Here is a 16105-nt window from a genome sequence, read left to right on the forward strand (position 1 = left end):
TCAATCACTAATTTGCAAATAACTGCAAAACACATGATTGATTTAGGGACGAAAAATAGACTTGCAATACTCGCAAGTTTCTTGCAACACCCCATTCGTCTTACAAATATTTTGTCATGAGGTCTTAATTCGCAATAGCTTTCATTGATGTAAAATAAAGGATAAGCCTGAGCACCACTTTATTTGAGTCATATTTCATTTGTATTTGATGAAATACGCATTCTCATAATGATAAAAGAAAGTGTTTAACTATCCCTATTTTCAGCTCGCGCTTCCCATTATTTGATTAATGAATGAGATAGATATCCCCTTCGTGAATTCTTCAAATTAAAGTGCCCCCTTTTCATGCCAATGGGCCTTTTTAAATTTGTATATAAATATATATTTTAAATTATTATTCGATTTTAGTGAGATACAGTATCCTAATAATGACTTAGAAAAGATCTTTAGTGAAGTATAGTCGGTTTGTAGCCCCTGATTAGTATTCAAGAAATCTGGCAAAAATAACCGGTGAAGACAATTTTTTTTAGGGGGGGGGGATCGAGGACGTCAGATAATTTACATCGCACTAACATAATTTAGGACTGCTATCATATTGTGCTGAGAGACTGAGAACGAGCAGAGAAACGAATGTAATAACCCTTTGGCAAACATGCATTAAAAAGGACAAATACACACCAAACACTCTTACAAAAACAATATTCGCTACCTGTGCTTTTTTATTTATCTTATAATAAGATAACATAGTATACCGGTAGTTGATTTAATGCCATACTCAATAGCCCTCTACGTTTAATGCGGGAAAGGTGCAGTAGTTATGAATGTTGTCCATTCTATGTTGCGGGTTTTCTCCATTAATATTCCTCATAGAACATGGTAATGTATGAAACTTTCTTAATTCATTCATGAGATTGACATTGGTAGTATTGCGGTCTGAGAGTTTGAGTCTTGACCGCAGTGAGTGCGAATTGAAGGTTGATTCTGTCTACAGGAAAACATATGTCCCAGATATTCACATTTGTGTTAGTAGTAGGTAGACTGCTAGTGCAAGATTTTTCTATCCCATTAACCACATTGCAAGACTTCCATATGTCCCCTCCACTTAAATTGAAAAAAAAAAGAATATGGAGAAGGTTTATCAAAAGTTATCTAACATATATCTAAGAGTAAGAGCTTTAGGAAGGAAAAGTTGGATACATAATAGTACACCCATGGCTTCAATTCATCTCGCGTGCGAAGGATTCATCATATGCACCTGGTGCACGAAAATTTTTCATACCCTTTTTTTCGAAATAATGTATCATTACCCAATACCTAAGATTTCAAATTGTGCTATGACCCTTACTGAACCATATGGATCGTTTATTGACTCCTCTGCTTTTTTTTTTAAATATAAAAGTGTTTTTTTTATCTTCACGTACATGCCTCTTGGTCAGCGTGGATATAAATTTTCGTCTATAGAGGGCGCACGATATTATTCACAAGCCGGCTTGTTTACGGTTCTGCAGCTTGTACTGCTAGCTGCATTCTAGGCGATCAGCATTATTTTCTTGCTTGTTCTAGCCACTTTCATCATCATCTTGTCAAAAGATGGCTTACTTTACCTATAAGTATACACATGAGATGCAACCTGTTGATTTTTGGTACAATTTCCTATCATGCGCCGAGGACTTGAATCGAGAATGATCAATAGGAAAAATTGCATTTCGATTGTTGTTTGCGTAATTTCCACCGCAGTATTAAGGATAACTAAGGACGGATCAAACAGAGTATCCTGGTTAAGATTTGGACGTAAGCGATAAAAACACTTATAAATAATTTCCAATTCCTTTTTACATGTAAAATGAACTTAAATCATACGATCAAGATTAACATAGTGAAGAAATATTGAAAGGTTTGGCGAGTTTTATTCCCTCACATTCGTGTGATGAATGAAAACGTCAAAGTCCACTATAAAATCACCTGCGTTGTGCGAGGTAAGTATTACTAACCTCGCATGTTGTGTGAGTGACATAAATATGGCTTTATTCCATCAAAATCTTGAGTGTTTATAATTCTAAATCAAATGGCATTGGTTTATTTAGTCAGAAAAATAAATCCCCAATACTCTTTGAGAGTAGTCTAGTTGTAACAATTACTCAGCTCAGTGAGTAAGGCAACAGACTTGAGAAGCCTCGTTCTGCTGTGAGAGGTTTGAATCCAAGTTCCATCCGGAAGTCAGAAGGAAAAAAAAAGGATGAAAATAGAACAAAGAAGGGGGTTTTGGACACTCATTCAATGAAAAAAGTTATGATATAACCTTGTTCTCAGTTACATCTCTATGTGTGGCAAAATGAGGTTGACAATCTTTGGATTATTTTCTCTTTTTCTTTAAGACAAATGCTTGAATTTTTTTACACTGTCAGTTTCCATTACAGCTTTTCATTATATAACTTGGCTCTTAAGGAAATTTGATTCTTTAAATTATTTTTCTTTATTAAAAATAGAGCTTGAAAAATGAAAATTTTCTTGCCATATTATTTTCTACCAATATAGGGCGTACAGAGAAAATATGCCCAAAATTCAAGTTTTTGAGCGCTCTGGTCAATACAAAAATTATTTGTACTGATGAAAATTGAATTGCATCTGTATGGAAATTAAAAATTTGGGTCACATAAGAGAAATTTTAATGATTTTTAAAGTGTGTGCCCAATACAGCATTGGCATACCATAGTCCTACCTGTAGGTTCTCCAGAGGCAGGATGGTAGAAGTGGACAAGTGGTTTCGGAGAAGTATCTTTTAAGATTATTGAAGGGGACATAAGGAAGTCTTTCCAACCACTTCATTAAACTGTCTGATTTTTTCAGATCTTGATGAAAATAGTGCAAATTAGAAATTCTGAGAAATCTACCAAATTTCATAGTTATCTATGAAAATTTTGAATGAAGTTCAGGCAGATGCTCCCAATAGACTCTGTATAATTTGTCACAACAAGATTATAGATTCATTGATGCATGCCCACAGCTGAAACACACAACCACACACACAGAGTGCAGATATTTTGTGTGCAGTTTTGCATTGGGCTTTCTGGAGTAGTGGTGGAAGGGTATTTGAAATCGATTCTGACACTTGATCCTATAGGAAAGGTGAAAAATAAGCATTTCCATTGGATTTGCCATTATCAATACTACAAAAAACCCGCTAGTTCACATATGGTACATTTAATTTAATTACAAGACTTTTAACTGCCTTTTTTAAATTCCACATTATGGTAATAACCATATGTAACTAAGTAGGTTATTTGGAGCATTTTTATTCTCTTTAATTTGATACCAAAATCATTGAATTTGGATAACGGGATCATATGTTTTTTCTTTTATTACTATGTATATTTATGTGTTTTTATGAATGAAATAAATTGAAAATTGAATTTAAAAAAATTGATATGTCGGAAATGCATTGAACTTTGATTTTTCCCTCAAAACCATGACCATTTTGGCTGTGTGAATGCAGTGAAAAGGCAAAAAATTTAGCTCTGTGTGCAGTCACCCTATAAGTAGGTCTACTAGCATGACTAGGGTGTCTAACTTAGTCTCTAGTAATAGAGAAAAAAATATTTTGTTCAGTTGTTCTAGGCCAGATCTAACTCAATGAAATTGAATATGCTTTGTTGATTTGAAGAGAAATAAGCCTTAGAATAACAGAAATGTAATAATTTCATTTTAAAAATCCAATCACACCTAATCACTGCTAATATGCCTTTGGTTTGCCTTTGGCTGTAAAATGAAGAATGAAATCAGGCAGATTTTCAGCATTTTCCTGTTTTCTAGACTAGGCTGTGTTACATGTACCGGTAGTTCAGAAATGGGACATAGGCAACATACATACACCCACTTGCACACCCACACATGCACATACGCCTACTCAACATAAATGAGTAGGTCATTAACTTTAAGTGCGAATACTAAAACACATATGGAAGGAAAATAATCATAATCTGTCAAGAAAGCATAATCTCTTGCACATGGAAATAGTTTTACAATCTTTGTCTCACCTGCGAAGCAGAGTGAGACTATAGGCGCCGCTTTTCCGACGGCGGCGGCGACGGCAGCGTCAACATCAAATCTTAACCTGAGGTTAAGTTTTTGAAATGACGTCATAACTTAGAAAGTATATGGACCTAGTTAATAAAACTTGGCCATAAGGTTAATCAAGTATTACTGAACATCCTATTAGAGTTTCATGTCACATGACCAAGGTCAAAGGTCATTTAGGGTCAATGAACTTAGACCATGTTGGAGGGATCAACATCGAAATCTTAACCTGAGGTTAAGTTTTTGAAATGTCATCATAACTTAGAAAATATATGGACCTAGTTCATGAAACTTGGACATAAGGTTAATCAAGTATCACTGAACATCCTGCACGAGTTTCACGTCACATGACCAAGGTCAAAGGTCATTTAGGGTCAATGAACTTTGGCCGAATTGCGGATATCTGTTGAATTCCCATCATAACTTTGAAAGTTTATGGATCTGATTCATGAAACTTGGACATAATAGTAATCAAGCATCACTGAACATTTTGTGCAAGTTTCAGGTCTCATAATTAAGGTCAAAGGTCATTTAGGGTCAATGAACCATGGCCGAATTGGGGGTATCTGTTGAATTACCATCATAACTTTGAAAGTTTATTGGTCTAGTTCATTAAACTTGGATATTATAGTAATCAAGTATCTCTGAATATCCTGTGCGCGTTTCAGGTCACATGACCAAGGTCAAAGGTCAATGAACTTTGGCCGAACTGGGTGTATCTGTTGAATTACCATCATAACTTTGAAAGTTTATGGATCTGATTCATGAAACTTGTACATAAGAGTAATCAAGTATCACTGAACATCCTGTGCGAGTTTCAGGTCACATGATCAAGGTCACAGGTCATGTAAGGTCAATGAACTTTGGCCATGTTGGGGTTTTTTGTTGAATAACCATCATTGGTCTAGTTCATAAAAAGTGGACATAAGAGTAACCATGTATCACTGAACATCTTGTGCGAGTTAGAGTAGTATTCAAAGTCAGCACTGCTGCTATATTGAACCGCGTGGTGCAGGTGAGACGGCCAGAGGCATTCCACTTGTTTTTTGTATAACAGGTAAACTATTCTACATGTACTCTTTAATGCAGGGTATATGAATGGAGGTCACCAGAGTGACATTTGTTCTTGCAAATGGCTGACGAATTAGATCCTTTTGATGTGTATTATTTGTGAATTCTGAAGACATACATGTAAATTTATTTAATGCATATTCTTGAGGCATTGATTGATTGTAGTTTGAACATGAACAATACACAATTGAATGACACAAGTTCACTTTAGTGGTAGCATTTTCAGACGAAGAAATAACGGAGTACTTGGATGTCTATAATTAGAATTTGTTATAAGTCGTATTGCCCTTTCTGCAATACTCTCAATTTATGAAGTAAGACTTGAAAGTGTTTCCCCAGGCAACATAACAATATGACAATTAAGGTAGAACAATACTATTGTACATGTATATTATCAGTATCATTTCAGGTAAAATTGATTTTAACCTATAAATAACACTTACACTGCGAGACACCTTTGTGCAGACAGCATCTAGATGATTTTTCCAGGATAGGTGCAGAGAAACTGACAAGATGAAAGTTTACATTAAAGAGCATGGATTCTGCCTTGTTACTCTCTTTGATGCTAAAGCAGTTCAATTACTTTATTGTAAAAGTAATTGCAGAGCTACCAAGTCTCATGCATTATGCGTGAGACTCAAGCATTTTGGACTCTTGTTCATCCCCTCAAATCTCTGTCTCACGCAACTGTCACAGCCTATCCCCATATACATTGTACACAATGTCTGTGATCTCACTCAGATTCACAGAAAATCTCACGCATAGCTGGTCTTTGAACTTGGCATCTCTGTAATTGAATGTAATTAAAAGTAATTGAAATCGAGTACATTTTTCAATTAATAATTACTTTCTTTCAAAACTTAGGTTACAGGTACAATTGCAATTACTCATAAAATGTAATTAATTACAATTTACATACATGTAATTGATCAATTACTTTGGAATCGAGGCCAACTCTGCCCCTAATTGTGCCATTCCCCCCCCCATCTTCCAATTTTTATGTTGGCACTTTTCAGTGTGGCTTCAGACACCCTACTTATTAGGCGCTGTGCCGTAGTTTTGATTTTGTCTAAACACCATAGCAAGATTGTTGACGTTGATGAGAGAGCATGCCTGGCACGATACTTTGTTTTTCATTAATAGTTCTTATCTCCTTTAATTCTTTTTTTTTGTCTTGCCTGCAGAGCAAAACTGTAAGCACCATTGTTAACATTGAAATCTTAACCAAGCTTAAGTTTTTGAAATGTCATAACTTGGGGATTATTTGCCAACTTTAGGTTCATTATAGTTCATACAGTATGTGGGCAATTCCATGGAAAATGTTCACTTTAGAGAAAAAATGAAGTTTCAGATTTCACTCAAGCAGTCAAATTTTTCTTAAAAAGTAATCTATAAAGTCTCAATTTCCAATAGAAAAATCGCAATATTGATAAAATTTTGTAGTTTTTTCCATCATCAAAAAAATAGAATAGTATATTGCAAAATGTAAAAAATGTGGCTATTTTTGAACAATTCATCTTTTCTGTCTCTACTAAAAGCAAACAAGGTCCCAGAGGTTAGTTGATTAATGTTTAAATCAACAGAAAATAATTGTTAAATTTTATGCCATTCATCAATTTTACAGAAATCTGTCTTCAGATTTGTGTGATTTCTTTACCATTATCAGTGTCATGTCCGTTACGTTTTTCACTTAAAGTTTTCACAGCTTACAGGAAATTTGTCTAAAGGTACTGCAGATTCAGATTCTATGTTAGAATTAAACCCCCTACCATGTGTAGCAATCATTTTCCCTTACCATTTCTCATTTTCATAAAAATGGCGTAACGGACATGACAATTCGCGTAACGGACATGACGCCTTATATATGGCAAATGGCAGCATTTACAAAAACAAAATATTAGGCTCAGTGTCACAGACTGAGGTTAGTCTCAATTGTTTGAGGATAGCTGAATGTAATATTTCCTAGAATCTGCATGTCATTCAAGCTATTTTCAGAAGTTGGTGAATGATGAAAGTTCAGCTCTTGTTCTGGTAGATTTTTCTGAGAATTAACGGTATGTTACATAATATTAGGATAAGATGCAGCTAGATCTGGCAACATACTCAGATCACAATCTGCATCATTCGTGTTTGAACAAACATTTGATTATCTTAGGTTCTTGCACTGACAGTTTGGAGCATGATAAAACTCCAACTTGTGAATTAATGATCATTGATGATATTACAATGTACTTCAAAGTATCTGACTTCTTCAGTGATGGCATGGGATCACATTTAAAAGAAAGTTTGTATTCGGATATCTGTGTTTCATAATGTACATGTACATGTAGCTCTATGAATCCATGAATCTACAGTGGCACTTCTTTGCAGTATCACAAAGCAAAGGGGCCGTGGAAAGAATGTGGCGCGATCAATAAATTATGTCATAGTATTTTGGTCAGCCATAATAACGATTTGAATGATGTATCTTCAATTGTACACAAGCAGCGCGGACAATACAACAAAATTACATGTAGATACAGCCACGTTTGTCAGCAAGCAAGATTGTAAGATTTAGAACATCCAAGATTTGATGAAAGGATGATTATACTCAGGATGATAGTTATTTTGAATGAAAAAAAATCTCAGAAGCTATTTACATAGTACAAGCATTCCGATTACCTTTCAACTCATACATAATCGATAATGAAAGACCGCTTTCCAGGTACTGCTATTAAATTTTAATACCATTTTTTGTAATCTTAAAACTGACATTAATACTAGTACATGTTCTTTATCATACAATACATTCCATAATATGTTCTTCTTGGATTTATACAGGTCTGGTAAATTTTGTTTTCTTCTCACAAAAAATGAGATTTGGTCTTCTCAGTGTGTCGTAGTGGTACGATAAACGTTGTATTCAATATAAAATTATCACTTAGGCTATAGCTATTAAGGTCTGCTAATAATATCTACATATTTTTCATTAGTGTCAGTAAAGGTACTTTGCTGTTACATAATTACATTCATTATTGATATTTCTTCTATTTTCAATGCTGATGAAGTTCACTTCGTAAGGGTGTCATGTCCGTTACGCTAGTATATTATCAAATATTAGGGCATGAATAAAAAATAATCTTTTCTATCAACTTTTTTTCCTTTAATTAGGTGTGGCGGATGGTAGTAACTGGAAAATACTCATTAACTGTTGTTAACCGGTGTAAAATAAATTTTTCTAAATATTTTTTTGTTTATGAATATTGTACAAAAAGACCCCCTCTCAAATTGCAAAATAATAGGAGATATTACAGATTACCAGTTATGATATGTGTCTCTAACCTCTAGCCTTAACATGTAAACAATTAGACTTGTACCATATCTTGTAAGAAAATAATTATATTCGCTTACAAAAAATGGACAAAACTGTCATGTCCGTTACGCTTCGTGTGTCATGTCCGTTACGCTACATTTTGAGCTAGGAATACAGAATGCACTGCAAAACTGTTGTTAAACACCATTTTATGGATAGAGCATGGTCTTAAGGTGAAATTAACACCAATGTCAGGTGCATGCAATCTAAGAATTCACAGGAATTTTGATAAGCCATAGGAAGTAAAAATGCTTCGTCCATTTCGTGTCATGTCCGTTACGCTCACAAAGAGTGCAATTTCTCCGCAACTGTTCAATGAAACAATTTGAAATTTTATGTGTATGTAACTGATACTTAAATGTGTCTGATAAGCTTAGTAACAATTATCAAAAGACTGCTAATTCTACTGTATAAACATTTGAATTACAAAAATTTGTCTGAACGTCATGTCCGTTACGCTGGAATTGACCATGTATGTCGACCGTCAGATGGTAAAACGGTCTAACTCGAAAATTTGAATTTTTGAGGTAAATTCACATTCCTTGTTATGTGAGAGAGCTCTTTCCAGTTGTGCTATCAAGCAAATCCCATCATGTTTTGATTTAGAGATAATTTCCGCTATCTTGGTACTTTTTCGTACTTTTCCTTCAGATTTGATGGTAAAATGGTCTATCTTTGAGTTAGCCCATTGTCTGTAATATCCTTTGGAGGTAAAACAAGCTCTTTTTTACATAAACCTTTTAACCTTCTTAATTGAGATTTTTTAATCATGGCTGTCAGATGGTAAAATGGTCTATCTTTGAGTTAGACCAGTTTACTGCCACGTCACATGGCCGTCAGATGGTAAAACTGTCTATCTTGAAAATCGCTGAAGTATGTTGTGCATTGGGGTAAGATGGTAAAATGGTCTATCTAGAAGATATACCATTTTACCATCTTAAAATGATGTTTAGTATTGACATGTACATATGCTGTGGTTAAACAGCTCATATATTTTCATTTGTTTTATAATTAAAACCCAGAATAAGCTAAAAATTCTTCAGTTTTTTGTAGTATTTATTGTGCTTCTTCTTTTCCCATTGCTAAAAATGCATTATTTCTGTCTCTTAAAAAAGCTCAAACCTCTAAACTCTAAAATTCTAAGATCTACAGTGCTTAAAAATATGGATCACATTAGGCCAATTCAAATATGAAGGCCCCTTTTCACTATGGCATTAATTTTAATGTTGCTCTTCCTGTCTGTTTACTACTAATATCTGTAGAGTGAAGCTACAGTGTAATGAAATGTATGTGAAATTTTTCTGTATTACTGTTATCTAAAATGTAATGCTACAATCTATTCTACATGTACATGTGTGATTACTGGTTGAGGTAATCATGCCTTGCCTTGCAAATGTAATCTGTATTTTATAAAAAATACTGTTCTTATTAGGATCATTATCTGTTTTTATTTGTAGAATGAATATCCATCAGCATATCCAAGATTCTCAGACATCTGCCAGCGTGCCAAGACATTGTTGTCAACACTTTTCTTGGCTTTCCATTGAGAATCTTACCAATGGCAAATGAACCATCTGATGCCCTGCCTGTCCAAGATGAGTTTGATCGGATCTCACTCTGTCAGATCGGAGCAAGATTTGTCAACGATAGGAACGCTGCCATCGCTTGGTGCCGACAGTATGGCCTCCTGGCCAAAGAAATGTCATGCCCCAACTGCGACGCACCATGTCAAGAGCAGAAGAGGAGCAAGAATATCGACAAGGTTTGGTGGAGATGCATGGAAAATACTTGCAGGAAGTCAGTGTCAATCAGGAGAGGGAGCTTCTTCGAATCATCGCATCTGGAGCTGTGGCAGGTGCTCGGCATGTCCTATCTCTGGGCATCGAACGTTGGGACTGGCAGGGGTTTGTCTTATGAGAACCTGAAGAAGGAGCTTGGAGGGATCGGTAATCACACCATAGTAGACTGGAAGCAGTTTATGAGAGATGTGGCTGTATCTTATTTTAAGGGTCATCCAGAGCAGATCGGTGGCAATGGTGTAGTCGTTGAAGTCAACGAGCGTTTGACCTTCTACAGGAAGAACAACCTGGGCCAACTCCAAGAAGAAATACCTGTCATCGCTGGCTATGATTTGGCTAGCAAGAAAGGTTTCCTAGTTCCCTTGGAGAAACAAGAAGCGGATGCACTTCTGGCCATCATTGAAACGTGGGTGGCACCAGGGTCGACCGTTCGGACAAAAATGTGGGAAGACTTCAAGAAGCTGAACAAGGGGAGCCACTCTTTGAAGTTTGTGAAACGAAAGGAGGGTGTACAACCAAATCACGTAGAGGCCATGTGGTCGAGAGCCAAGGCTGCAATAGGACCAATACGCCGTGATAGGCTTGGAGACCACTTAGCTGAGTTCATGTGGGCTCAGCGGTTTAGAAAGTCAGCATTCTTCCATCTCTGGACGCAGATTGCCAGGGACCTTTACCCTGTGTAAAGGTACTTGTTCTTGTAGTCTCTTGTAACTCAACATTTTTTTTAGAAGTAAACAAAATTCTCATGAAACAATCTCAATACTGTTGCTATATCCTTATCTAGGAGTCTTCATCACTCTTCATTTTTAAATAAGCTGTTTTTGTTTTCCTCCATGAGTGTATTTTAGAATTGGTAATGAATCTTGTAAAAAAAAAAAAAAAAATTTGTTGCAATATGGGAACGGTTACTTCTAGAAGTTCAAATCTAATATATGTAGCACATGGTAATAATGAAAATTAATTACATGAAATATGAATTGGAATATTTTGATGAGTATTGAGAGTTATTGGAGTTTGATGGGATTTGGGGCCACCATAGAACATTCATAATAAAGATGTTCAAATTCAGATGACGGGGGGAGAAGAGGAGGGGGGAGGGGGGGGGGGTCAACCTAGCAATAAAAAATACATTTTCATGTATCAACAGACTACAAAGTTGTGGTCTTAATGATAATTAATCTGCTCTAAAACTATTTTTATCTATCTATATAGGAAAGAGTTGTGGTCTTAATAATAATAATCCACTTTTTAATCAAAATTTGATTTTTTCTCTTACCAAGTTGTTTCTCCTTATCTACATGGACATTTACACACCTGTTTCATATATAGTATGTGAACATTGTTTGACACAAATCATATTCCTGCAGGATTTAGTTTCACCATATTGTGGTATTGCAGCTGGGTTTTTTTGTTTCAGTTTTTGTTCAGTGGTGGTGACATATTATGATAGATAATGTAGTATAAATCGTAGATTTGACATTCATTTCTTTGAAATGATGTTTGAACAAATAATAGAATACATTTGGCACAAATATTACTTTTTTTCTTCAAATAAAATTTTGCCTTAAATGTACTTTAATCCCAAAAGCATCCCAATCATGTGAAAGAGCTTAATTTGCTCTTTCATATGATACCAAATTCTTCATGATAGTATTTATATATCTGAAGATATAGTAAATTTTACGATAATGATTAATGATAATAATAATTGGCATTTATACAGCGCTTTATCAATCCACGACTGTTCAAAGCGCTTCATGATTATTACCTGGTCACTGGATTCATAGCATTTCAAGCAGCCTGCTAGGCGAAAACTTGCTAAACCAACCACAATGACGGTTGTTTCCTACCGGTACCCAATAAACACCTGGGTGAGAGTGGCAATGTGTGGATTAACGTCTTGCCAAACGGCGCTAGGCAATGGTGCGATTCAAACACAACCCTCTGATTACAAGGCGAGAGTCAGAACTGCTACACCATGGCGCTTCCACAATGTTCCACGATGTTTGGCAAGTGAACAAATTTCACTTAATTCCATGGGTGTATGAAAACTTTTGACCTCAACTGTATATCTATCTTGTGTACCGTATAAACTATAAAAATGAGTATCAATAGTGCTATTTGGAAATATAAATCAAAAGGAAATATAATTAAAACATGTATTATCCCTCAGAATTGATTAATTTTGCAAAGGGTTAAATATTTATTAATCAGAAATATGACCCCTGGGTTTCACACTGATATATGTTTTTATAATTGTCAACTAATGACTCATTTCCTTTTTCTTTTATTTCACCTGTACAGAGACAGTGTCTGGACCACCTGGATATTCATCTTTGATAATAAGCTAATGATTGCAGATATTCATAGTCAACTCACCAACACAAACCCTTATTCCAGAGATTTATACAAACACCAACTAAAGATAAACTTTAAATGTTGAACTACAAAGCTACCATTATATTTATGCATCTTTGACGAGAAATGAGCCGACATTTAGGATAACAAGATGTCTTCGCCTGGACAATTTACCCCATTTTCAAGGAATGTTACAAGACTGCTCAATCATATGAAATGGGGATCACCGGTACATTACTCCATTGTAACAGATAGACAATATGATAAATCAAGAGGAAAGGAATTTCATTTTCCACCATGGTTGGAGGAAGCAAGCATATATGTCCACTGGCCCTATTGCAAGAAGCGCTGCACCTACTGCAATTTCAACAAATACGTAACCCCAACCATCGACCAAGACAGGATGAGGGCCTGCTTGACAAGGGAAGCCCGGACCTTGATCAGACTCAGCGGCATCAAACGGGTCAACTCCATCTTCTTTGGGGGAGGGACACCTAGCCTGGCAGAACCCAGGGTCTTGGAGGGTGTAATTGATGCGGTCAGGGAGATGGTTGTCATGCCAACAGATGTTGAAATAACCATGGAAGCCAACCCGACATCTGTAGAGATGAAGAGACTTGAGGATTTCAAAAGTGCTGGTAAGTAATCATAGCTGCTATTTAGTATTCAAAGCCATATTTGTTTTTCTGGGGCTAGAATGAAGTCATGTACATGCATATATCTGACAGTTTCACTTATTAGCTCCAACTGATTAAGAAAGGAGCAGTAATATATATTTTTATATTACATTGTTTTCCTTTTTTAGCAGTAATAGTTTTTGTTGCCAGTGATATTTATGTATTTCACCCTAATTTTCGAAAGCAATCCTCCATCTTAGTTAGGTGTTTACAATGTGGTATTAAATTGAACTTTACAATGCCAACAGCACATTCTCAGACAGATGTGGTTGTTATGACTGGCTGAGGATGTGTGTCACTTTCAGAGAAGACTGAAGGCATTTTAATACACTCTGCAATAACCAAATTGTAACTGTAACAATTAGAAAAGAGAGGAAAAATTTGCCAGGAACAATTAGAAATATGAAAATAGCTACCTCTGTCTTCTCATTTTTACCATTTTCTTGGGTTTGTGGGTTGGCAGGGATGTATAACTCTAGTCCGTGGACTGGTAAACATATCATGTTGTCAAGTAGCACAGTGTTGAAATGATTCAGTTCAGTTTAATAATAGAACAGTCATTTTCATAGGAATGAATAGATTGAAAGGAACAAAACTGGCACGACGATTTTGAAAAGGTCAATACCTTATATTGCCATGTTGGCTCGCCCTAATACATTTGTTAGTTCCCATAGCCCTATGTTATATCATAAATTAAGGTAAATATATGACATTATAGATTGCAAAAAATGATACCAGTTTTTACTTAACCAATCAGTAATAAAAGTGTGTGCTCAATATTGTCATTCCTTTAGCCAAATTTGACATCTGGGGGTGATTTGTCCTTATCAAATTTCTACAAAAATGTAGTGATTTTGGAAAGGGTTTTGATACTTTATCAGAAAATGAAAAAAAATATATGAAAAATAATATATTCTTATAAAAATATCGACCATGTTGCTCTTTTACTTGCTTAATGACGATACTGTTATGGATTCAATCATATTTCTTTGTCATTTGTCTCAGGCATAAACAGACTGTCTCTGGGTATCCAAGCACTCAACAACAATGACCTCCGAACCCTGGGTCGTGAACACACCGTTGACCAATCACTGACCTGCATCCAAGAGGCTCGTACACTCTTCCCTGACCGTCTCAGCATCGACATCATCTTTGGCCGGCCTTCCCAGACCTTGAACTCTTGGAAAGCAGAACTCGATCACATCCTACAAGTATGCGACAGTCACATATCTCTGTACCAGTTGACTCTTGAACCAGGCACTTTGTTGTATAAGTTGGAAAAACAGGGTGTTTTGCCCATGCCTGATGCGGATGTTATGGCTGATATGTATGAAACTGCTGTGGAAAGACTAGATCGAGCTGGATTGTATAGGTATGAAGTGTCCAATTTTGCCAGAGATGTCAGAGCTGAGAGTACTCACAACAAAGCATACTGGGAAGGGAAGCAGTATATTGGGGTAGGACCTGGTGCCCATGGGCGATTCTGTCCAGTTGCCGACCAAACAGAGTCAAAAAGAATTATATCAGATTCCAAAGCATATTTCCAGTCAGTACCTTGCCATAGTAAAGATGGTGCAAGAGAAAGAAGTCTGCGTTCAGATGGTAACTTGGTCAAACTTTCCACAGCAACTCCGCGAAGTAGACAACCTGTAGCAGAAGAGACAGAGCAGAGAGAATCGCCTTCAGACAGTTTTCCTTCTCTCCTGCAAAGAGAAGCTAGAATACAGACCTTGGAACCAGAAGCTTGGATGCTGGAGGTCGAAAAGTACGGCCATGCCACCCGGAAACGCAGCACACTGTTCAACATTGACACCTTGCGAGAGCTTCTCCTGACAGGGCTACGCACCTGTCGGGGCATATCCAGCCAGACATGGCAGCAGTTTAGCCCCGAGGATCACCCAAGAGATGTCTTTGGGCCAAGTTCCTTTACCAAGGGTGCCATTATCTCTGGGTTGGTAGAACTTGATGATAGGGGCTTGAGGTGCACCCACCATGGACTGAATGTATTGGATAGCATTCTGCCAGAGTTGACTGAAATCCTTGACTCTCACTATGATAATGTAAGGTGATGTTAGGTTGCAGGATTATCCATGACTGCTTCCACAACATTTTCTCCTGTGAAAAAATGGTCTTATGGAAAATCTGCCCGCTGAGGCACTTTGTCAATGGGTTAGAGCCTTTCCATTCCTGTCAAAGTTCGGCAGATTAGATTAGCAAAAATTTTTTTTTAAGGAAGGTCTTTGAGCTATTCATTTATATTCTGTTTCATTCAATAAATCTCTGGAAGCTTTTCTATTCAAATTGTTTTTTACAGGTCTCAGTTCTTATGTTCATTTTCTATAACCTGTTATATGTGAATGATTCACCGAGTGTTTGATGTCATATCTATTTACTCTTAAGATGAGTATCAAATTGAGAATAATGTTTGTGAGTAACCATTTGCCCCCAAACCTACAATACATGTAGGTACTCTTTAAAGAGCTACAATAGATGTTTAGGGCTTCAAATTAAAATTTTGACAATTATTTGCTCATCTGAGTTACTCCTCTCCCTTTTGATAAAAACATGAAGTCACATAAAATTAGTTTATATTCTGTTTCGGTAATTTAAATTCCTGTAGGAATTCAGCAGGACAACTTTTTCGCTGGTAGAAGCCAAGCTGGTATATAACCAATTACATTGGAAACAATTTATGTCTAAGTCAGGTGCATTCTATGTGATTCGTTGCGATCTGAATTTCAAAGAAATAAGCTAGTTCACAGTTAGCTCATGAT

At 36.2% G+C, this 16105-nt stretch overlaps 1 protein-coding gene across 2 annotated transcripts; it reads left to right on the forward strand.

Moving 5' to 3' along the window:
- The first annotated feature begins 815 nt into the window (after window positions 1-815).
- Window positions 816-15623, forward strand: LOC121431831 (radical S-adenosyl methionine domain-containing protein 1, mitochondrial-like). 2 transcript variants are annotated; one of them, XM_041629586.1, is made up of 3 exons: window positions 816-876; window positions 12601-13292; window positions 14337-15623. In XM_041629586.1, the coding sequence occupies exons 2-3, from the start codon at window positions 12806-12808 to the stop codon at window positions 15398-15400; spliced, it is 1551 nt and encodes a 516-aa protein (XP_041485520.1). In that variant the 5' UTR covers window positions 816-876; window positions 12601-12805; the 3' UTR covers window positions 15401-15623. The 2 variants fall into 2 exon arrangements, with proteins under 2 accessions (XP_041485520.1, XP_041485519.1); XM_041629585.1 differs by lacking the exon at window positions 816-876 and adding an exon at window positions 9932-10981.
- Window positions 15624-16105: the final 482 nt, after the last annotated feature.

The sequence above is a fragment of the Lytechinus variegatus genome, chromosome 18, assembly GCF_018143015.1.
Source record: "Lytechinus variegatus isolate NC3 chromosome 18, Lvar_3.0, whole genome shotgun sequence".
In the NCBI taxonomy this organism is placed as follows: domain Eukaryota; kingdom Metazoa; phylum Echinodermata; class Echinoidea; order Temnopleuroida; family Toxopneustidae; genus Lytechinus; species Lytechinus variegatus.